Source organism: Meles meles, chromosome 21 (genome assembly GCF_922984935.1).
Source record: "Meles meles chromosome 21, mMelMel3.1 paternal haplotype, whole genome shotgun sequence".
In the NCBI taxonomy this organism is placed as follows: domain Eukaryota; kingdom Metazoa; phylum Chordata; class Mammalia; order Carnivora; family Mustelidae; genus Meles; species Meles meles.
Window position 1 is genome coordinate 23,538,544 of NC_060086.1, and position 23,633 is coordinate 23,562,176.

General features: G+C 46.7%; 1 protein-coding gene and 1 long non-coding RNA gene across 2 annotated transcripts in view; one reads left to right on the top strand and one right to left on the bottom strand.

Moving 5' to 3' along the window:
* The window catches only part of LCMT1 (leucine carboxyl methyltransferase 1), a 53,398-nt gene extending 40,707 nt beyond the window's left edge, over window positions 1-12,691 (bottom strand). Inside the window, exon 1 of the mRNA XM_045992467.1 lies at window positions 12,457-12,691. Within this exon, the coding sequence (XP_045848423.1) occupies window positions 12,457-12,566 (110 nt within the window). The 5' untranslated portion in view covers window positions 12,567-12,691. The remainder of the gene's footprint in view (window positions 1-12,456) is intronic.
* A 342-nt stretch (window positions 12,692-13,033) lies between these two features.
* On the top strand, window positions 13,034-21,269 carry LOC123933393. Its single transcript, XR_006816592.1, has 3 exons — window positions 13,034-13,173; window positions 13,308-13,474; window positions 21,012-21,269. It is a non-coding gene; the product is annotated as an uncharacterized LOC123933393 (long non-coding RNA).
* Window positions 21,270-23,633: the final 2,364 nt, after the last annotated feature.

A 23,633-nucleotide genomic window follows, 5' to 3' on the forward strand; every position in this document is an offset into this window, starting at 1 on the left:
ATTTCAGTCTTCATGAATTCCTCTCAATGATGTTTTATACTTTTCTGTATAGAGGTGTTTCTTGTCTTCCACGAGATTCATTCCTAGCTAGTTTCCTTATTTCTTGTTTTTTTGTTTTGTATGTAGCCTCCACACCCAGCATGGAGCCCAGAAAATGGCTTGAACTTATGACCTTGAGTTCCACACCCGAGATGAAATCAAAACTCAGATGCTTCAACAAATGGGTCACCCAGTCACCCCAACCAGTTTATGTCTTAGATGCTACTGTAAAATATTTTAAATTTTCGTTTTCCTATCCATATATATTTACAATGCAACTACCTGACAAAGAATTCCTATCCAGAATATATAACAAACTCCAGTAAGTCAAAACCAAAAACATTAACAACAAAAATGCCCAAAAGACATGAACAGTTCACAAGAGATGGGTGAATGCCCAATAAACACATGAAAAGGCGCCTAAGATCATTCATGACCACACTATGTCATCTTCACAGACAACACACAATGTTAACGAGGATGCTGAGCAACTGGAGTGTTACTATATTGCTGGTGGGAAGTGTAAACTGATCAACCACTTTGGAAACTAGGCTAGTACTTCAATATATCCCCACCCTGTGACTAAGCAATCCCACTAACAATTTCATTTTTTTTTTGTTTTTTGTTTTTTGTTTTTTTTATTTGACAGAGAGAGATCACAAGTAGGCAGAGAGGCAGGCAGAGAGAAAGGGGGGAAGCAGGCTCCCTGCTGAGCAGAGAGCCTGATGCGGGGCTTGATCCCAGGTCCCTGAGATCATGACCTGAGCTGAAGGCAGAGGCTTAACGCCTGAGCCACCCAGGCGCCCCAACAATTTCATTTTTTAAAGATTTTTATTATTTATTTAGAGAGACAGACAGAGATCACAAGCAGGGAGAGAGGCAGGCGGGGGGTGGGGAGCAGACTCCCTGCTGAGGACAGAGCCATGCGGGGCTCGACCCCAGGACCCTGAGATCATGACCTGAGCCAAAGGCAGAGGCTTAACCCACTGAGTCACCCAGGCGCCCCACCCCACTAACAATTTCAAGAGAAATTTAAGACTTCTATAAGAATATTTACTGTAGCCTATTCACAATGACCAAAAAATCGGATACAACGAAATGTCTCATCATCAGATGAACAGATGAACCAATCGTGGTATATGCACACTACATACGAAGGAGGAAACTACTTTACACTGACGAAGACTCTTTCCTTGACCAAACTCTAGTCAGACCGCTCTGAGCCCTCTTCTCAAACCTGGCTTATCATATACAAACTCAAACAGACATTAACATTGTTTCTAAGAGCTCCAGGTCCCAACCCTGCAACAACACCAGTCCCCCTTAGTGCCTGCCTGAGGAAATTCAAGGCATCTAATGTTTGTTCAATCAACACTGAAAAGTCAGGCCCTTGTCTCCCAGTGAGCAAATACAAGCGGTTTCATATGGACCAAAACCTATTCTACTTATTGGAATGTGTTACTTCTCTGACGTTATTTGTCCCTGACCTTACTTCTTCATTCTGTCCTTAAAATGCCTTCTTACAAATCGAGGTGGAGTTTCATTCATGCGGGACTCTTTTCCTGATTGCTACAGTTATTACTGATTAAAATCCCTCCTCTCCACTTTAACCAGGATCAGGCTTTCTTTATCTTTGACAAGTACACACAACATGTATAAATCTCAAAGAACCTGCTGAGTGAAAGAAGACAAAGGAATTACATACGGCAAGATTCCATTCACACGTTGTTCAAGACCCAGCAAATCTAACCTACCATAGATCCTGAAATCAGAACATGACCAGCGGCGCTAAGGAGACTAACTACAAAGAGCTACGAGGGTAACTTCTGGAGCTTCAGATACACTTTATGTCTTGTGTTTGGGGCTGAGACACAGATACACAGAGGACCCTTCAACAACACAGTGCTTAGGAGTACTCATTCCTGTGCAGTCAAAATCTGCATGTAAATTCCATCTCCCCCAAAATTTCACTACTACTTGCCTACTGTTGACCAGAAGCACTACTGGTAATAGAAACAGTTGATTAAAGGTATTTTGTATGGTATACGTAATTTACATTGTATTCCCTCACTAAAGTACGCTAAAGAAAATACTCAGAAAATCATGAAGAAAATACATTTACATTACTGTACTATATATACTGGAAAGCCTGAGCTGAGGTCAATACTCACACACATATAAGTGGACTCATGCAATTCAAACCCATGTTGTTCAAGAGCCAACTGTGTACATTTCTTAAAGCTCATCAAACTGAACAATGAAGACTGAGCATTTTCTTTTATACATTATCTCCTCTCCCCTGCTCTCCCACCTCCAGTCTCTTTCTTCCTTCCCCTCCCCTCTGTCTCTTAGGAATACCAGGAAAATTCTTATTTTTCTCTTAAGAAGGCTACGTGCCCACATGGAAACCAACATGGGATTTGAACTCACAACCCTGAGATTCTGACCTAAGCTGAGATCAAGACTCACACGTTCAACCTGACTACGTCACCCAGGCACCCCTACCTGGGGAGATTCTAAAGGAGGAAAAAAAAAAGATGAGAGATGTGGCTGAACCTCCAAGTTCCCCTTTCAATACCCACCTACCTGTACTTCCTTAGTAAGAGAACCCCAATTTTTACGAGGTACCAATCTGTCCTGTGAGAAATTCTCCCCTCCCACATGTTCCGGCAGCTAGCCGTAGGGCCACATGCTTAGTTCTGGCCAATGACACGTATGTGGAAGTTTACACGATAGGGTTTCCTGAAAAGCTACTGCTCTAACAGACTTAGACAAGGGCCTTTTGTCAGGGTCCCTTTCCTTTCTTCCTTCGTGGAGTACAGCGGCTCAAATGAACTAAGAAAACACTTCCCTGGCACAAACCTATTCTTACTCTGAGAAGCAAGCTATGGGACCTCTCAATCAATTCACAGCTAAGTTACATCACAAGTCAAAAGGTTGAGGCATCAAAATGAAAAAAAGCAAGTCCAACTGGAAGTGAAGAAGGATATACACATGGCTGTGTTAAAATATATGTAAGAATTTGGTATCTAAGTGATGTTTCAAATCCATGGGGGATATAGACCATCACTAGATGGTGTAGGGACAAAAACAGCTACTTTATATCATACAAAATAATAAGAATAGATAAAAGGGTCTAAGCAATAGAAGCCAAAACCATAAAAGTGCCGAAAGAAAATGTAGTACTGGTTGAAAAAGGTCTTTTAAAGCATCATCTAAAAGCCACAAACCATGAAGTTAAACTTTCAGATTTGGCAATATAAGCATTTGGAATGAAATGTATCATGATAGTGATCCGAAGGGGCACGTGCACCGGAATGTTTATAGCAGCAATGTCCACAATAGCCAAACTATGGAAAGAACCTAGATGTCCATCAACAGATGAATGGATAAGGAAGATGTGGTACATATATACAATGGAGTACTATGCAGCCATCAAAAAATGAAATCTTAGCATTTATGACGACATGGATGGAACTAGAGGGTATTACGCTTAGCGAAATAAGTCAATTGGAGAAAGACATCATATGATCTCCCAGATACGAGGAAGTCGAGAAGTAACATGGGGGTTTGGGTGGTAGGAAAAGAATAAATGAAACAAGATGGGATCGGGAGGGAGCCAACCCAGAAGAAACTCTCAATCTCACAAAACAAACTGAGGGTTGCCAGGGGGAGGGGGTTAGGGAGAGGTTGGTTGGGTTATGGACATTGAGGAGGGTATGTGCTATGGTGACTGCTGTGAAGTGTGTAAACCTAGCGATTCACAGAGCTGTACCCCTGAGGCTAATAGTACATTATATGTTAATAAAAAAAATGTATCATGAAATGTTTGGTACAAGCGAAACTCAAAGACAAGAAACAGTTTGGAACAAAATATTGCACCAAGTACAAAGGCAAAGGACCACCATCCTACATATACAAAGTTCTTACAAATCAATAAAAGGGGTACCTGGGTGGCTCAGCCTTTGGCTCAGGTCATGATCCCAGGGTCCTGGGATCCAGTCTTACTTAGGACTCCCTGCTCTGGGGAAGTCTGCTTCTCCCTCTACCTCTGCCTGTCACTCTGCCTACTTGTCCTCTCTCTCTCTCTCTCTCTCTCTCTCTCAGCCACTCCCCTTGCTTGTGTCCATGTGCTCTCTCTCTCTGTCGAATAAATAAATAAAATCTTCGGGGAAAAAAAACCCCAAAAACTAAAAAAAAAAAAAAAAGTCAATAATAAAAATATAAATAACCAAAAAGACAACCCAGTTGGAAAATGCTGAGAGAGGATTCATATAGAAAACGATCAGTGACAGAGACCAACTAAAAATACTCAGTCTTACTACTGATTATAAAAATATAAACTAAGGGACACCTGGCTGGCTCAACAGGGTGAGCATTTGACTCTTGATTTTGACTCAGGTCATGGTCTCAAGGTTGTGGGATCTGGCCCCACACAGGCTCTGTACTCAGCAGGGACAGATTCTCTTTCTCCCTCTACTTCTGCCCCTTCCCCACTCTCCCTCTCTCTCAAAATACAAAGAAATCTTTTTCTACCTGCCAGCTCACAATTTAAGAGACTAACATGATTCTGTGAGAACATCTTATTTACCGGGTGAGAACGGAAACTGATGTAACCTTTTGAGGACCACTTCATAGAAGCTTCCTCCCTGAAATCCATCTCACTGGGAAATTCAAACACACATGCAAAAAATGTTCATTACAGCCCAAATAGCCACCCAAATGATGAACACAAATATCATCACATAAGTACAACCACACTGTGGAATACCACTCAGCCATTTAAAAAAAAAAAAAAAGGAGGCAAGAAATTATACGCCCCCTTTATTTAAATTAGGTTACTGGGTGGGGGAAATGTATTCACTTTTCTCATTGAAAAAGTTAATCCTGAAGGGGCACCTTGCTGGCTAGTTGGAAGAGCAGGTGATTCCTGACCTGGGGGTTTTGGGACAGAGATTCTTCAAAAATAAATTTTTTTTTTTAATAAAATCTTCTTAAAAAATTAATTGTAGGAGGAAATTAATTAGTATTCTAGATGTGAGACCATTGTTTATCATGATTTTTTTTCCAAAATTTAATTACTTACCTTTTGTAAAAAATGGGGGGAAGGTGCCAAAAATCCAGAAAAGCCATGATTTATTCAATTTTCTTGATGGGCAAGTTTGGCAGCTAATTGACCCTCACCAGAATATCCTCATTCTAGAGTGACCTGTCTTCTCTGGGGAGGGAAAGCAGCCGCCCCCACCTTCAGAATGTGTCACGTCAAATCTCAACCCTGCTCTCTGGGCTGAGCTGTGTAGATGTCAACACTGTGCTGGGAAGGAAGGCCTAGGCCTCCGGAAAATGCTGCCTCTGCCAAGATGTGATCCTGTGACCCACTTGCACATCAACAGTGACATTTTTCAATATGGTTGACATCAGATTAACTTCTGGAATTCTCACAACAGAATTTCAGTCTTACAGCCCCTGGCCTGCTTTCAAAAACACACAGACCACTAAAAACCAGTGAAACAGAACATGACAATTTGGAGACCTCATCAGGAAATAGAACCTGAGCATCTACATTCAGTTCCTCTCACTCTGCTGGCTGAGAAGTACTTACTGGGGTCTACAGGGCACGAGGCACTGAGACACACATAGTCCCTCTGGGCACCATTATTCCCACGGGGTAGACAATCATTAAACAAGATGTCTGCGTTGCAGCGGGACTGACTGCCACATGCACAGAGAAGAGATAGTGGGCTGGACCGTGTCTGCAGGTGTCAGGGGCCTCTGGAGGGAGCCGCATCTGACATGAGCTGGAACAGCCAGAAGGCAGGGCACCTTCTTGACTCATGGGCCTCACCCACATCCAATCTGTCAGCACATCCCATCAGCTCCTCCTTCAAAATGTACCCAGACTCGGGTCGATTAGCAGCACTTCCACCCCAATCCAATCCGACAGCATCTCTTCTCTTGGAATATTCCAGGAGCCTCCTAAGTGATCTTCCTGCTTCCACCCCCCCCCGCCACTGTTCTCAGCAGAGAAGCTGAAGTGATCCCAATAAAACCCAAGCCAGGTCACCTCATTCTTTGCTTCAAAATCCCCCGTGACAGTTGCGCCCACCCCAGGTCCCTAACATCTCCTTCTCCCTCATTCTGGCCTTGTCATTCCTGGAACAAGTCAGCCCAGCTCTCTCCACGGAGGCCTTCCTACTCCCCCTTCCCTCTGCCAGGGACACTGTGCCCACAGACATGCACAGGGCTCACTCCCTCACCTCTTGCAAGGCTCTCCCCACCTTTGTCCTCAGGGAGCCTTCCCTGGCCATCCCAGCTCAGATGACAGCCCCTTCCAACCCTCCTACAGCATCCAGCACCCCTGACACACACATTCAACAGAGAATGTGGAGTCACTGCATTCATCTGAGGGGAGATGAGAGCTCATGAGGGTTGGGGAGAACCTAGGAGGAGGCAAGACTGAAGAGGGAGGACGGAGCAGCTGTGCAGACACAGAAGGAACGTTTGCGGCCAGCTCCAATGGCAACAAGAAGCCATGACCCTAGGCAGGGTATGAATGAATGGGGCTTCCACCAATCTCTGGATTCCGGGGGAGATGTCCTTGGGAGAAGTAGGAGCACCAGGAAGCTAACCGATCACACTAGCACCATGGCTCAGACCCCAAATGACCATAAATCGGGCTGAGAGGGTAGGAGAGGTGGAGAAAAGGAGGTAGATCCCAGAAATATTTAGCAGATAAAACCACAGGTCTGTGTGAATGATCGCAGAAGAGGGAAAGGAAGTAAAAGCAGAGTTCCAAGATAACTCTGCCCTTTTGCACGTGGGAGAAGGACACAGTGGTCCCATTCACCGAGTTCGGAGGGGGTGGTGGTGAAAGGGATCTCGAGTATAGTTTTGGAAAAATTGGATTTGGGATAACTCTGAGACATCCAAATGCAGATCATCAGTCCGAAGCAGGAGACCCAGGGTACCGTGGGAGGATCACGAAAAGCAAAGAGAGTCATACCACGCAGTGCAGATTCCACCTTGGAGCTGATGGGGAATCAAAAGGTTTCCAGTAACACAGTAACAAGAGAAGATGTGGGATTCCAAAAAGATCATCCTGGCCAGAGCAGGAGCATGCGGTTGGGAGAGGGAGCTGGACAAGAAGCAGATAGGATGAGGTAGACATGTTGCAACAGAGCAGGCAGGAGAAGGGACCTGAGCCGGGGGTGTGGCCACAGGGAAGGAAAAGGGAACAGACTTGCCCTTTGTCACCAGTGCAGCTCCCACACGGCTCCTGGGGATGGTTGAAAACCCAGAGCACGTCAACTCCCCGACTTGAAACCTCTCGGTCCTCCCGCATTTCACTCTCTGACAGCCTCTCCAGAACACTCTCTTGCTACCCGCTCCCCGACACAAGGTCAGGTGCCGCTGACACAGACCCGGGCTTCAGTGTCCAGGCTCGTTTCCCCTGTCTGGCAAACACCTGTTTGTCTTTTGAAGACTTCCCTCCTCCACTGGGCAAGAAGGAAGAGCAGGGCTGACATCGAGGAGGCGGCCTGGCACCATGAGCAAGGCTGCACGGCTGGGAGGAGCGGGCCCGGTACGTGCAGAGAGGCCATGTGGTTCTACTGTTTGACACAAACGACCTCGCAGAACAGCAGCACGAGGTGACCTGGCCGTGGTGAAGAAGGGAGACCAAATAGGCCCACTTCCTCTCTTGTCCAAACACACAAAACCAGGTTGTCGTGCCCACCACAAAATACCAATCATCCTCCTTCCCGGCTCATACTAGAGAGTGCCTTCCTTCAGAATGACACTGTTCATCACACTACTCACACTCCTTCTAGAAAAGACTGACAGAGCTACCTAATCCCAGAACTATCTCACCTCCTGTCAGCACTCAGTCCAGAGCACATCCCTGCTTCCTTGAACACTCCCAAAAACATCCGCCCAAAGCCCAAATCCTGTGTGTTCTTTCGAACACCCCTTTCTCACTGATCAGCCCGACACTTCCCAATATGTGGGTTCTCCCCCACGATGAGTAACGAACCCATTGTGTTTAAGGACAGGTGTGCTCCCAGTGGCCTCTAGGGAGGACGCTGACTACTGTCACGGAGGATAGGATGGTTCCCTTTCTTGGACGGATGTTCATGGAGTTCCAATCTGAAGGTTCCCATCTTCTCTGTGAAGCACTACCCATCCCAATGCCCATGGTACATAGAGAATGAAAGAGGAGGGAGGCATCAATCACAGGGCTGAGGAGAGTGGGACAAGTCTGCTGGAAGGATTCCGGAGAGTGGAAAAGGGAGCTGCCCAGAGAACCACAGAATGGGGGAGCTCCATGAGGACACAGGTGAGGCTGGTTGGCAAGACCTCACAGTCGTTGCGAGCTGCCCTGCTGTGTGATTCCCACCATCAGGATTCAAGGTGACCATGGATGCTTTAGTTCGCCCAGGGTTTGGGGTTTACTCGGACAAAAGGCAAGGGCAGTAGAAGCATTGCCAGGACAACCGCTGAATCATGGGCTGGGAACTTCAAGCTCAGCTGAGAGATGAGAGCCTCCAGGGAGAATAAAGGACAGAAAAATCCAAGGAGGTCCTCGGGAAGAGCACACTTTGACAGCAGAGCAGAAATGACAGAAGGAACACGCTGGAAAGAAGAGATCGGGGTTGAAAGGAGCCGCACTGCTCACATGCGATGTGGTGCAGCACCAGGGTGGAAATCCAGGGCACCACGCTGGGAGTGGTGGCAGAAGTGATCACACCAAAGTAGGTGTTTGAGAAAATGAGTTTGAGAAAATGAGTGCCCTGTGTGGAAGCTGGGTCCTCCATGTACACATGGAGGCCACCTAGGCCTGTAGCAGGATTGGAAGACTGTGGGCCCAGCACCCAAGTCTTCCATGAATTAGTTTAATAACTACGAGGGGTTCGGAGAAAACAGTAATGATGAAGAGGCCAGAGTGCTCTCCCTAGGGACCACAGATCTCAAAGAAATGGCATGGGGGCAAAGAAGAAGGAGGACACCAATCTCAAACCCCTGATCCTGAATAATGCAGGGTATGTGAACACAGAGGACACCCTATCAAGAGTGGATGTCCCCCTCAGAAGGATCGAAGCAAAGAGTAGGATGAAATGGCTATGGAGAGGTTGAGGAAACAGAGGTGGCTGGTGATTACGGACTTCTAATTTCCCAGGACACAGGGAGGGGTTGGGGGTGGGGGGTCACAGGGTAAAAAAAAAGAGGGAATAGCCTTAGGGGAATAGCAGGATGGGGAAGATAAGGAGAGGGGAGATGAGGAAAATGGAATGGAATTATTAGAATATAATAACATATAAGCCCAATATGTCCAATGACAAGTGTTCTACCTGTAGGATGGGAGGAATGAGAGCATCATGAGAGTTCATGATGAAGGTGACATGGTGCTGACACTATCAGTCTTGAACACCTGCTGTGTGCCAGGCACTGGGGGGAGCCCCTCACATTAATCTTCCCAGCGGCCACCTCAGATAGCTCACAACGCTGTTCGTCCCAGGAGGGCTCTGTCCTGAAGGAGGAAATACACCAAACCTGCAGCACCCAAGGTCTCCTGGGAGGCTAACTGGCTTTCTTAACATTATTTTAGGGATATTTCACCATATTCTACTTAGGCAGGAACCAGTGTGATCCAAAGCGAGGACAGAGTCAGTAACTTCATCCCAATGATATTCAGATGGAGGGAAGTCAAGGGGCACCCAGATGGCCCAGTTGCTTGAGCATCTGACTGTTCATTTTGGCTCAGGTCATGATCTGAGGATCACGAAATCAAGCTCCATGTTGGGCTCCACACTCAGTGTGGATTTTCCCTGAGAGTCCTTCCCCCTCCCTCTCCCTCTGACCCTCCCCCGTCACATGCATGACGTCAATCTCTTAAAGAAAGGATACAATCAGAAAAAAATGGAGGGAAATCAAAAGTTGTAATAATAACTTGTGGAAGGCTTCACTCTGTGCTAGATCCTGTGGTCACTGCCTTGGATCTATTTCTCATTGAATCCTTCCATCCCAAAGGCCGGTTACCATTCTTATCCCCATTCCAAAGAGAGGACTGGAGGAGAAAGGGATCTGTCAGGGCGCCTGGGTGGCTCAGTGGGTTAAAGCCCCTGCCTTCGGCTCAGGTCATGGTCCCAGGGTCCTGGAATCGAGTCCCGCACTGGGCTCTCTGCTCAGCGGGGAGCCTGCTTCCTCCTCTCTCTCTGCCTGCCTCTCTGCCTACTTGTGATCTCTGTCGGTCAAATATATAAATAAAATCTTAAAAAAAAAAAAGGGATCTGTCCATGATTCATGCAAGGAATCCCTATGTTACCAATAACATGACTTTCCGACAAGGTTTAAGGATTTAACACACCACGGTGAAGATGCAGATCACAAAATCACGGAACTTGAAGGACAGAGCCTTGAAAATGGTTTCAAACATGAACTTGTGGATGCTCCCAACCTTCTTGCATGTAGGTCCAATGAAGGAAAGCCCCGTGCCAAAAAAGCTGTCATGAAACGCATTCATGTGGCAAACAACCTGGTCTTTACAGCCCGGGACCTATCCCAGAAGATTCTGACTCAGTCAGTCTAGAGGAGGATCTAAGAATCCTCCTCTTTTTTCTTTAAAAAGCCCCACAGGCTCTGCTGATGTGCCCGTTGGCCTGGGTACGACTGCCTTAGAGTCTCTGCAATTCCAAACCCAATCTTGCCCTACAATGTGTAGCTGTCTGCAGACACAGGGGGGCACTGGAAACTGAGGCAGAGAGGAACAGAGAAATTATAAAAACCTTCCCACAGAGAGTCACGAATAGGCAAGCTCTGCTTACACTACTTCTCTCTCCTTTTGCTGTATCTGAGTTACTCCACAGTTGATTTCCTTTTTTTTAAAGTAAGCAAGTTTGCACAAAGTGTTACCAACAGATACTAAATAAATCCATATTAACAACTTTTCAGGAAACATAATTGTAATATGCTACTGAAAAGTATTTTCTTTCTCTCTGATCATTTCAATGGCACATCAGATTCCCTTAGCAAATAATAGTCAATAAGAAAAAAATGATTTCTGATTCAACAGCGCAACACATGTGGTCAACAGCACCTACAAAGTGGAGAAGAAGTTGGGTCGAAGCCACTTCAGTTCAAAAATACACCACAGATAGCCTAAAGTCTTCAGTCCTGATGTATGTATTTATTTATTTATTGAATCAAACACCACTAACACCTACTATACGACAGACATGGCTCCAAGTGTTTTATTAATGTTCAATGTCATTTCATCTTTACAATCATCTAGGAAGTGGGATTATCATCATCCCCATTTCTCCCATCGGGAAACTGAGATGAAAACTGCTTTAGTAACACAGCTCCTGAGTGGCAGTGCTAGGATCAGCTTGGCTCTGGATTCCCTGTTTTAAATCACTATCCTTAGTCTCCAAGGACCTACAAAACCTGCAAGTCTTAACACCAAACCTTGGTTTTCCCCACCCTACATTCCCTCAATTCCTTTAACAGTGCACACTCCTTCCCTGCTCTAACTGAAACCAGCCCCCCCCCCGCCCCGCCCATCTGTGTTTTGTTCTTAGCCCTCTGTTCTCAGGTTAAACATCATTCCCTGAATTACAAACTCTAACGCAGGGTTGTTCTTCTCAACACTCAAAGCAAAAAGGTAACAACGTATTTCACAGGTAATTACTTGCTTCCTGTCTTGTCCAAACAGGTGGTGAGTTCCTCAGACACCTCAGTCCTAATTACCATGTGTTCCCAATCACTGAATACTCACCACCCACCCAAAAGGGCCCACCACAAAGTACACTCTCAACAATTTCTGCTGAGCGAGCTACCCTCCAGCCTCGTGCTTGCCAATATGTGGCACACATCTGTGCTCACAACGCTGCCCCCACTTCACCCCTGAGAGTGTAGACTCCCGGGACTTCCACCCAAGAGCTCTGGAAAGTACGGGCTCTGTGCACCAGTATTACCCGGTCCTCGGCCCGCATCCCTCCGACCCCCTGGCCTTGATTGGCCTGATCTAAGCTGCACAATGGGGATCCTGACAACCCCCAGTGGGATGTAATCTACTCAAGAGAGAGAACCCAAACTTCTCCCCCGTCAACACGACACTTAATCCCTTCACGCCGGTCTTCCACCAAGACCTTAGCCCCAAGAAGGCCGACACCCCGTCTGCCTGGTTCCGGCCGCACCCCCAGTCCCACTATACCCAGGCGCGGCTCACAGCACAGGTGAGATAATTAGCCGCTCCAGAAATGAAGCCCCGCTCCGGGCTCTTCACAGGTGGAAACGAGGGGCGCACGAGGTGACGGCAACCTTTTGGCGAACGAGCGTGTTCCTGAGGCACAGGCCCGCCTCCCACCAAGGCCCCAACCCGCGGGGACACCGGCCCCTGACCCCGCGCCCCGCAGGTACCTCTTGCACATAGAAGCATCTTCACAAGTGCCGCGCACTCCCTCGTCGTCTGTGTCTGTCGAGGCCGAAGAAGATGAGGTGAAAGCGGACGTCCTCAAGCTAGTGGCCATGGGCGTGGAGGTTCCGGGACGCTGTGTCCACCGGGGACATGGAAGCGGAGGTCCACTGACGCGGAGGGAACCGGCCAAACGCCGAAAAGACGGGAGAAACGGGCTGGCTTCCCCCGCTCTCAGCCGGCGCGGCTCAATGACGTCACTGACGTCAGACTCCCCGAGAAACCTTCCTGCTCATTGGCGCGTCAATCCAGACGCTACTGGCCCGGGTTTTTTTTTGGGCCTCTTCAGTCGGGCTTTCGAGTCTTTGGATAATTCTTTCGTTCCCAGCCACACAACACGGACGCTCGCTCAGGCGGGAGGGGAAATTGTCCAGTCAGCGACTGGGCAGACGCGCCAATGAGCGGGAAGGTTCTTAGCGAAGCTGACGGCAGCGGCGTCCCTGAGTCGGCGGAGCCAACCCTTCTGCCCTGCGTCTCCGAGGCTGGCGGTTCCCCTCGGTATTTGTGGACCCGCTTGCGTCTCTCCGCGGGGCACAGCATCCCGGAACCCCCGCGTCCAAGGACAGTGGCCTGAGGACGCTCTCTTTCGCTTCCTGCCTTTCTCCTCGATACAGACGACGAGGGAGTGCGCGGCGCTTGTGAAGATGCTTCTTTGCTCAGAGGTACCTGCGGGGTGAGGGCTCAGGGGCCGGCGTCCTCTGGGGGCTGGGGCCTCGGTGGCAGGCGGGCCCGTATCTCAGGAACACGCTCGTTCGCCAAAAGGTAGCCGTCACCTCGTGCGCCCCTGCTTTCGCAGCCCTGAAGAGCCCGGAGCGGGGCTTCGTATAAGGAGCGGCTAATTATCTCACCCCTGCTGTGCGCCGCACCTGGGGCTAGCGGGATTGGGGACGCGGCCCGAACCAGGCAGACGGGGTGTCAGTCTTCTTGGGCCTGAGACCTTGCTGGAAGACCGGCGTGAAGGGAGTAAGTGTCGTGTTGACGGGGGAAATGTTCGGGTTCTCCCTCTTGAGTAGATTACATTCCCCTGGGGCTTGTCTGGATCCCCATTGTGAACCTGAGGTCAGGCCAATGAAGGCGGGAAGGGGGTGGTTCAGAGGGATGCGGGCCCAGGACCGCGTAGTATTCGTGCACAGAGCCAGTACTTTCCAGAGCTCTTGGGTGGAGGCCCCTGGAGTCTACATTCTCAGGATTGTAGTGGGGCCCTTTGTGGTGGGCCCTTCCTTTTGGGTGGGTAGTGGGTGGTGATTGGGGACACACGATCAATAGGTCTGACGGGTGTCTGAGGTACTCACCCCCTTGGACAAGACAGAAACAAATAATTACCCGTGAAACACATAATTACAGTTTTTCCTTGAGTGCTGAGAAATACAGGGTGTGTTTGAGTTGGTAATTTGCAAATCATGATTCAGCTGAGACCGGCAGTCTAAGACAAATGGTAGATGTGGGAGGGTGTTCCATTAGAACAGGGCAGGAGTGTGAACTGTTCAAAGAATTGAATGTCCTTGAGGCTGGAGCCATGTGGGGACTGTATTGTGGGGAAAACCAAGGTTTGGGGTGAAGACTTGCGCTTTTGTAGGTACTTGGAGACTTAGCAGAGTGATTTAAACCAGTGCCAAGCTGATCTTAGCTTCGCCACTTAAGAGCTGTGTTACCGAAGCACTCTTTATCCCAGTTTCCTGGTGGGAAAAATGCAGATGATAATCATCCTGCTTCATAGCTGATTGTAAAGACGAAATCGTATTTAACATTCAGAGAGAAAGAAAATACTTTTCAGTAGCATATTACAATTATGTTTCCTGAAAAGTTGTTAATATGGATTTATTTAGTATCTGTTGGTAACACTTTGTGCAAACTTGCTTACTTTAAAAAAAAGGAAATCAACTGTGGAGTAACTCAGATACAGCAAAAGGAGAGAGAAGTAGTGTAAGCAGAGCTTGCCTATTCGTGACTCTCTGTGGGAAGGTTTTTATAATTTCTCTGTTCCTCTCTGCCTCAGTTTCCAGTGCCCCCCTGTGTCTGCAGACAGCTACACATTGTAGGGCAAGATTGGGTTTGGAATTGCAGAGACTCTAAGGCAGTCGTACTCAGGCCAACGGGCACATCAGCAGAGCTGTGGGCTTTTTAAAGAAAAAATGAGGAGGATTCTTAGATCCTCCTCTAGACTGACTGAGTCAGAATCTTCTGGGATAGGTCCCGGGCTGTAAAGACCAGGTTGTTTGCCATGTGGATGCGTTTCATGACAGCTTTTTTGGCACGGGGCTTTCCTTCATTGGACCTACATGCAAGAAGGTTGGGAGCATCCACAAGTTCATGTTTGAAACCATTTTCAGGGCTCTGTCCTTCAAGTTCCGTGATTTTGTGATCTGCATCTTCACCGTGGTGTGTTAAATCCTTAAACCTTGTCGGAAAGTCATGTTATTGGTAACATAGGGATTCCTTGCATGAATCATGGTCCAATCCCTTTCTGCCCCAGTCCTGTCTTTGGAATGGGGATAAGAATGGTACCGGCCTTTGGGATGGAAGGATTCAATGAGAAATAGATCCAAGGCAGTGAGCACAGGATCTAGCACAGGGTGAAGCCTTCCACAAATTATTATTACTACTTTCGTTTCCCTCCATTCTTTTTTTTCTTTGTAGATATTATTTATTCATTTATTTTAGAGAAGGCGTGCTGGACCCTGTGGCAGGGGTGGGCAGGGCTTGTGGGGAGAGGAGGAGGGGAGGGGAGGGGAAAGAATCTCAAGCAGGAATCCACAGTGGCTGTGAGACCGATGTGACGATGGATGTCACGACCCTCAGGTCATGACCTGAACCGAAATGAAGAGTCGGACGCTCAACGAAAAAGGCTCCCCATGAACCCCTTGATTTCCCTCATCTGAATATTACTTGGTTGCACTTACTATGTCCTACCGTGCATCAGGCTGGTTCCTACCTCCCCAGGTTACCGCCAGGTTAAGAAAGCCAGTTAGCCTCCCAAGAGTCCTAGGATGCCTCTGTTGTGATGTTCCCGCCTTCAGTGCAGAGTCCTCGTGGGGATAGCCATGCAACGATTTTTGCCTGAGAAGACCATGGGGAGGACCAGATATGGAGTGTTCCCCCCCCCGAGCTGGGCACACAGCAGGTGTTCAAGACTGGCCGTGAGTGTCAGCACCATGTCACCGTCATCAGTGTCATGACCTTCATCGTGGACTGGTGCTCTCACTCCTACCATCCTGCAGTTAGAACTCTCCTGTTGGACCTGTCGGGCTTATATGTTATTATATCCTAATAATTCTATTTGATTCCATAGGAATCTTTCGAGCACTTACCGTGATCACCAACTCTCCTGACTCCCGATCCCTCTCTCGTTATCTTCCCATCCTGCTGTTCCCTTAAAGCAGTTCCCCTTTTTTTTCCTGGGGCGCCCCCACCCCCAACCCTTCCCTGTATCCTGGGAAATTAGTAGTCCATTAGCCATTTCCTCCCTCTCTTTGTTTGACCCTGGCCCTTCTTGGGGGGACATCCAAGGGGGTTCCTGAAACCCCCTGAGGTGCTGTCTGTGTTCTCATACCCCGCATTATTCAGGATCGGGGGGTTCAAGATGGGTGTCCTCCCTCTTTGCCCCTGTGCCATTTCTTTATGATCCTTGGTCCCCAGGTAGAGCACGCTGGCCTCCTTCTCATTACTGTTTTCTCCCTTCCCCATGGTTATTCACCTAATTTGTTGAAGACTTAGGTTCCAGGCCACAGCCTTCTTCTGTATCTCGATTCTTGCCATCGGCCTGGGTGGCCTCACTGTGCGCTTGGAGGACCCAGCTTCCACACAGGGCACTCATTTTCTCAAACTCATTTTCTCAAATGCCGAGTTTTGCGTGATCTCTTTTGCCACCGCTCCCAGCGTGGTGCCCTGGATTTCACCCTGGTGCTGCACCACCTGGCACGTGAGCAGTGCGGCTCCTTTCAACCCCGATCTCTTCTTTCCAGTGTGTTCCATTTGTTATTTCTGCTCTGCCATCTGTGTGCTCTTCCCGAGGACCTCCTTGGATTTCTCTGTCCTTTAGATGCTCCCTCGAGGCTCTCATCTCTATGCTGAGCTTGGAGTTCCCAGCCCATGAGCCCGACTAGGGGCTCGATCCCAGGACCCTGGGATCATGACCTGAGCCGAAGGCAGAGGCTTAACGCCTGAGTCACCCAGGCGCCCCGTATTTTTATAATCAGTAGTAGGACTAAGTATTTTTAGTTGGTCACAATAGTTTTTGTATTTATTTGTTTGTTTATTTATTTATTTATTTATTTGACAGACAGAGACCACAAGTAGACAGAGAGGCAGGCTGAGAAAGAGTGGGAAGCAGGCTCCCTGTTGAGCAGAGAGCCCAATGTGGAGCTTGATGCCAGGATCCTGAGATCATGACCTGAGCTGAAGGCAGAGGCTTTAACCCTTCAGCCACCCAGGCGCCCCAACACTGAACCCTGTCTCCTTAGCATTTCCCCACTGGGTTGTCTCTTTGGTTATGTATGTTTTTATAATTGACTTGTTTTTTTAATTTTTGAGGTTCTTTTTTGTTAAGATATTTATTTATTTGACAGAGAGCGCATGGGACACAAGCAAGGGGAGTGACAGAGAGAGAGAGAGAGAGAAAGGACTAGTAGGCAGAGTGACAGGCAGAGGGAGAGGGAGAAACAAGTTCCTGCCAGAGCAGGGAGCCTGAAACAAGGCTGTATCCCAGGACCCTTGGATCATGACCCGAGCCAAGGGCCGAGTTACCAGGTGCCCCTTTATGCTGACTTTTAAGAACTTTGTATATGTAGGATGGTGCTCCTTTGTCTCTGTTCCTGGTGCGGTATTTTGTCCCAAACTCTTGCTCATCTTTGAGTTTCGCTTACCAAACATTTCATGATACATTTCATTCTGAATCTTTATGGTGCCAAATTTGGCAGTCTGACTTCATGGCTTGTGGCTTTTAGATGATGCTTTAAAGGACCTTTTTCAGCCAGTATTACATTTTCTTTGAGCACTTTTATGGTTTTGGCTTCTATTGCTTAGACCATTTTATCTATCCTGATTATTATTTTTTAATTTTTTAAAAAATGTGTTATTTCTTTCTTTGTCAGAGAGAAGGAGAGAGAGCACACAAGCAGGCAGAGAGAGAAGCAGGCTCCCCGCCGAGCAAGGAGCCCACGAGGGACTCCATCCCAGGACCCTGGGATCAGGACCCGAGCCAAAGGCAGCGGCTTAACCCACTGAGCCATCCAGGCATCCCTATGCTTATTATTTTGTATGAGATCAAGTTGCCGTTTTTGTCCCTACACTATCTAGTGCTGGTCTATATCCCCCATGGATTTGAAACATCACTTAGATACCAAACTCTTACATATGCTTTAACACAGCCATGTGTCTGTCCTTCCTCACTTCCAGTTGGACTTGCTTTTTTCATTTGGATGCCTACATGTTTTGACTTGCGATGTAACTTAGTTGTGAATTGATTGAGAGATCCCAAAGCTTGCTTTTCAGCATAAGAATAGGTTTGTGCCAGGGAATAACCTCACTTTCTTAGTTCATTTGAGCAGCTGGACTCCAGGAAGAATAGAAGAAAGAGACAGTGACAAAAGGCACATGTCTAAGTCTGTGAGAACAATAGTTTTTCAAGAGGCCGTACTGTGTAGACTTCAAGATACGTGTTACTGGCCAAAACCAGGCATGTGACCCTACGCCTAGCTGCAGGAACATGTGGGAGGGGAGAATTTCTCACAGGGCAGATTGAGACCTTGAACAAAATTGGGGTCCTTTTACTACGGAAGTACAGGCAGGTGGATGTTGAAAGGGGAACTTGGAGGTTCAGCCACGTCTCTCATTGCTTTTTATTTTTGTGGTGTTTTTTTTCCTTTAGAATTTCCCCAGGTAGCCATGCCTGGGCAGCTTACTGGGGTTGAGTGTGTGAGTCTTTATCTCAGCTTAGGTCTCAGTCTCAGGGTTGTGAGTTCAAGCCCCATGTGGTGTTCCATGCTGGGCACAGAGCCTTCTTAAAAAAAAAAGAAAGAAAGAAAAAGAAAACAAGGATTTCCCCAGGTATTCCTAAGAGACAGAAGGGGAGGGGAAGAAAGAGACTGGAGGTGGGAGAGCAGGGGAGAGGAGATAATGTATAAAACCAAATGCTCAGTCTTCAGTGGTCAGTTGGATGAGCATTAAGAAATGTACACCGTTGGCTCTTGAACAACATGGGTTTGAATTCCATGAGTCCACTTATATGCGGATCTTTTTATAAATATAGCACAGTAAAAAGAAAAAATATATAGCACAGTAATGCAAATATATTTTCATGATTTTCTGAACATTTTCTTTAGCATACTTAGTGAAAGGATAAAACGTATAATACATAGACCCTACAAAATGCCTTTAATCAACTGTTTCTATTACCAGCAGTGCTTCTGGTCAACAGTAGGCAAGTAGTGAAATTTTGGGGGAGATGAAGTGTACATGCAGATTTTTGACTGCACGGGAATGGGTACCCCTCACCACTGTGTTGTTGAAGGGTCAACTGTGTATCTGTGTCCCAGCCCCAAACACAAGACATAAAGTGTATCTGAAGCTCCAGAAGTTACCCTCGTATCTCTTTGCAGTTAGTCTCCTTAGCGCCTCTGGTCATTTTCTGATTTCAGGATCAGAAAAGTCTTGAACAAGGTGTGAATGGAATCTTGCCCTATGTAATTCCTTTGTCTTCTTTCACTCAGCGCTCTTTGAGATTTATTCATGCTGTGTGCACTTATCAAAGATAAAGAAAGCCTGATGCTGGTTAAAGTGGAGAGGAGGGATTTTAATCGGTAATAACTTGCAACCAGGAAGAGTCCCACATGAATGAAACTCCACCTCGGTTTGTCCAGAGGGCATTTTAAAGAGAGAATGAAGAAGGAAGGCCAGGGATGAGTAAAGTCAGAGGAGGAACAGATAACAAAAAGTAGAATAGGTATTGATCCATATGAAACCACCTGTATTTGCTCACTGGGAGACAAGGGCCTGACTTTTCAGTGTTGATTGAACAAACAATAGATGCCTTGAGTTTGCTCAGGCAGGCACTAAGGGGGACTGGTGTCGCAGGGTGGGACCTGGAGCTGTTAGAAACTATGTTAATGTCTGTTTGAGTTTGTATATGATAAGCCAGGTTTGAGAAGAGGGCTCAGAACGGTCTGACTAGAGTTTGGTCAAGGAAAGAGTCTTCGTCAGTGTAAAGTAGTTTCCTCCTTTGTATGTAGTGTGCATGTACCACGATTGGTTCATCTGTTCATCTGATGATTAGACATTTCGTTGTATCCGAGTGTTTGGTCATTGTGAATAGGCTACAATAAATATTCTTACAGAAGTCTTCAATTTCTCTTGAAATTGTTAGTGGGATTGCTTAGTCTCAGGGTGGGGATATATCAAAGTGCTAGCCTAGTTTCCAAAGTGGTTGATCAGTTTACACTTGTCCCCAGCAATATAGTGACACTCCAGTTGCTCAGCATCCTCGTTAACATTCCGTGTTGTCAGTGAGGGTGAAATAGCAGCTCATTATGGTTTCACATTGCATTTCCCTGGTGAGGAATGATCTGAGTTAGGCACCATTTCGTGTGTGTAGTGGGCATTCCTACATCTTTTGGGGACCATCTGTTCACGTCTTTTGCCCATTGTTGTCGTTAATGTTGTTTTTGGTTTTGATTTGTTGGAGTTTATTGTGTATTCTGGATAGGAATTCTCAGACTGATGCATGATAAACATACATGGATAGGAAAATAAAAAATATATTTTATAGTAGCATCTGAGATATAAACTGGTTCAGGTGACAGGGTGACTCAGTGGAGGAATCATCTGACTTGATCTCAGCTCAGGTCTTGAACTCAGGGTTGTGAGTTCAGGCCCTGCTTTGGGCTCCACGCTGGGCTGCATGCTGGGCTCCATGCTGTTCATGGAGCTTACTGGGGGGAAAAAAAAGCGACAAAAAAAAAAAAACACTGGCTGGGAATAAGTCTCAGGATAGGCATGAAACACCTATACACAGAGAACAAAACATTATTGAGAGGAATTCAAGAAGAATGAAATCAATGGGAGATAGGCTTTGTTTACACATCAGAAGATATGACATCATTGAGATTTCTGTATCCCATGATTGATTCATGCAAATAATGTAATCCCAGTCAAACTCCTAGCCATCTTTTTCCTCTTTTTAAAAGAAAATGAACAAGTCGATCCCAAAATGTATATGGAAATGCGAATGTCCTAGAATAACCAGACAAATCTTCAAAAGAACACAGTTGAAGAACCCACACTGATTATTCCTGCTCAATTTTAAGACTTATAGTAAAACCACGGTAATCAAAGTCTTTGCCGTAAAGATAGATCAATGAAACCGAAGAGAGAGTCCAAAAATAGACCAATCACAACAGGTACTGTCGATTGATTTTTGCCCATAGTGTCAAGTCAGTTCAATGGGGAAAAGGAAGTCATTGAATTTTATTGTTTTAAAGATTTATTTACTTATTTTATTTATCAGAGAGAGAGTGAGAGATCATAAGCAGGGAGGAAGGAGAGAGGGAGAAGCAGACTCACGACTGAGCAGGATGCCCGATGTGGGGCCGGATGTCAGGACCCCAGGGATCAGACCTGAGCCGAAGACCATGCCCAACAGAGTGAACAAGCCCAGGTGACCCAGGGGAGTCTTTGTGTGAATAATTCTGGGTGAATTGGATATTGAAGTGGAAACAAAACAGACCTTGACCCCTACCTCATTCTTTACATACACATGTCAATTTGGGAAGGATCATAAGCCTAAATATAAAAGACTTAACCAACTTCTGTCACTCATCCTTTCCCTTTCATTCTGTTCAAATATGTCCAAAGGGCGTTTTCATCAGCACAAAATTAAAATCAAATTAAAATTCTAAGCAATAGGAAAAACACTGACCAACTGAAAGTGTTTCTTCTTTTTTCAGTCTTATATTTGATGGTGTCTTTGAATGAAATATGGCATGTGGATAGTGTGGAACCATTTTAAAACAGAGAGAAGTTAAAACACACATGCACACATGTACACTTACAGACCCCAGAATTCTGAGGTTTCTCTTGTTTCTCTGTTCTCCAGCCCCCCTGCCTACCTTCTGCTACTGGAACATTCCAAGGCACTTCCTGCCCAGAGCATTTCTATCAGCTGCTCATCCCATCCCGAGTGCCTTCTGCACAACTTTCTCCAATCCTGTAGGACTCCACGCAGTCCTCCCCTTTTCAGAGAGGCCTTCCCTTTGACCTCGTCTGACGCAGGTCCTTCGTCCCCCATGCTGTTGTCCTTCATCTGGCATAAGCTCTTCCTTTGTCTCTGTCTCTTCCCGGGTTCCCCACTGTATCCCCAATGCCTGGTACTTTGCAGACACTCAGGAAGTATTTGCCTGGATCAATAGTGTTAGCGGAGGGCAAATACAGAAGCTGCTCCATGTCATCCAGGATAGGGCAGTAGGAAGTCCAGGGAGGAGCTCCTAGAGGAAGGCAGCTTGGTCAGCTTTTCAGCAGGTAGAGCTGCTCAGCGGTGGAGCAGTGCTCTCTTTGTAGGGCATGCTCAGGCGGTGGCTTGGTGCTGTTTGAAGGGTTCTTGCCCTGGGTGTCAGGGTTGACCAGGTCATTTGGAAGGCCCCTTCCTTCCTAACATCTACATTGCTTACTATTCTCACTGGTCTGTGGTTCTTCTCAACTGCAGATATGGCTCTTACCACTAGAGGGCACTAGACGATGCCTTTGAAGGTAGTGCCCATCAAATCCCCAGCAGTGAGAACAGAATTTTCTCTCTTTAAATTATTGAATTATTGTTTGATCTATACAATGTTATGTCACTTTGAAGTCTGCAACATTACTGATTCGACAAGTCTGTACATTATTCAGCACGCACCACAATACATGTATTCACTGTCTGTCACAGTACATTATTATGATATTACTGATGATATTCCTAAGGAATTTTTCCTTTTTGTGAGTTATTTATATAAGTGGAAGTATGTACCTCTTAATCCCCATCACCAGATTCGCTCCCCCCCCTTCCCTCTGGCAGTCACCATTCTGTGTTGAGGAGTCTATTTAGTTTTGTTTGTTTGGAGAACAGACTCTTCATGGCAGTTTCACGCCAAACTTCATGGTGTGTTTATACCCAAACACACACTTCAACAACAGCTTCACAAAACAGTCTTTAACTCTTACAGTATGTAATGCATGCCGATATTTTCTGTTTAACTCTTGTCGTCTGCCATTTTCTAAGCCAGGGATTTGCAGACTAGTACATTGATTTTATGACATGGGTGGGTCATAATTCATTGTCTGAAAAGCACTATTTTAGACACCCTTGTAAAACCCCTCTGGTCAGGTTTCCTTAACAGTCTGGGCTTGTAAGTAATTGTGTCCTTTAGTGCATACTTAGTGTGTTTCTGTGCTGAGTTGCTGCCTTGAGTGGCCAAAGGTATTTGCTTCCTTAGGGGTGCCTGCTGAGGTGGGCACATGGCCGTCTGTGGGAGACTGATGGGGACATGTACAGGATTAGCGTAGACTGTAGTCAGGGCAGCAGTAAGCCTTGTCAGTGGATATGAAGAGAACATATGATGTCTATCTGAGATGGATATCTGAGAACTTAGAACCTAGCTGGGTGAAAACACACACACGCCCAGACACATAGACACACACAGTTGCGTGCTCCCTACCTCTTTGAGTTCACTGATCAGGCAAATGGAAATGAGGTAGTGTGCTCAGAACAGCACTTAGGATGTTTCATGGTGTAAGTAACAGAAGACCAACTCCATTTGATTAATTTATTACATTTCTTAAAAGATTTATTTGAGCGAGACAGAGTAGTGGGGGGAAGGGCGGAGGGAGAGAGAATCCTGAAGTAGACTCCCCGCTGAAGGTGAAGTCCGGGGATGCCAGGCTGGAGGCCAGAACCCTGAGATCGTGACCTGAGCCGAAACCAAGACCTGGCCACATACCTCCATTTGGTTTAAATGGTAAAGATGTTTATTAATTCCCAAGATATCCATTGAAGGGCAAGGGCCAAAATGGCTTCACATGGCCTTAGGGATCCAGGCTCCTTCCACTACTTCTTGTTTTCCTAAGGCTGGTTCCTTAGAGTTGGCAGAAGTCCTCC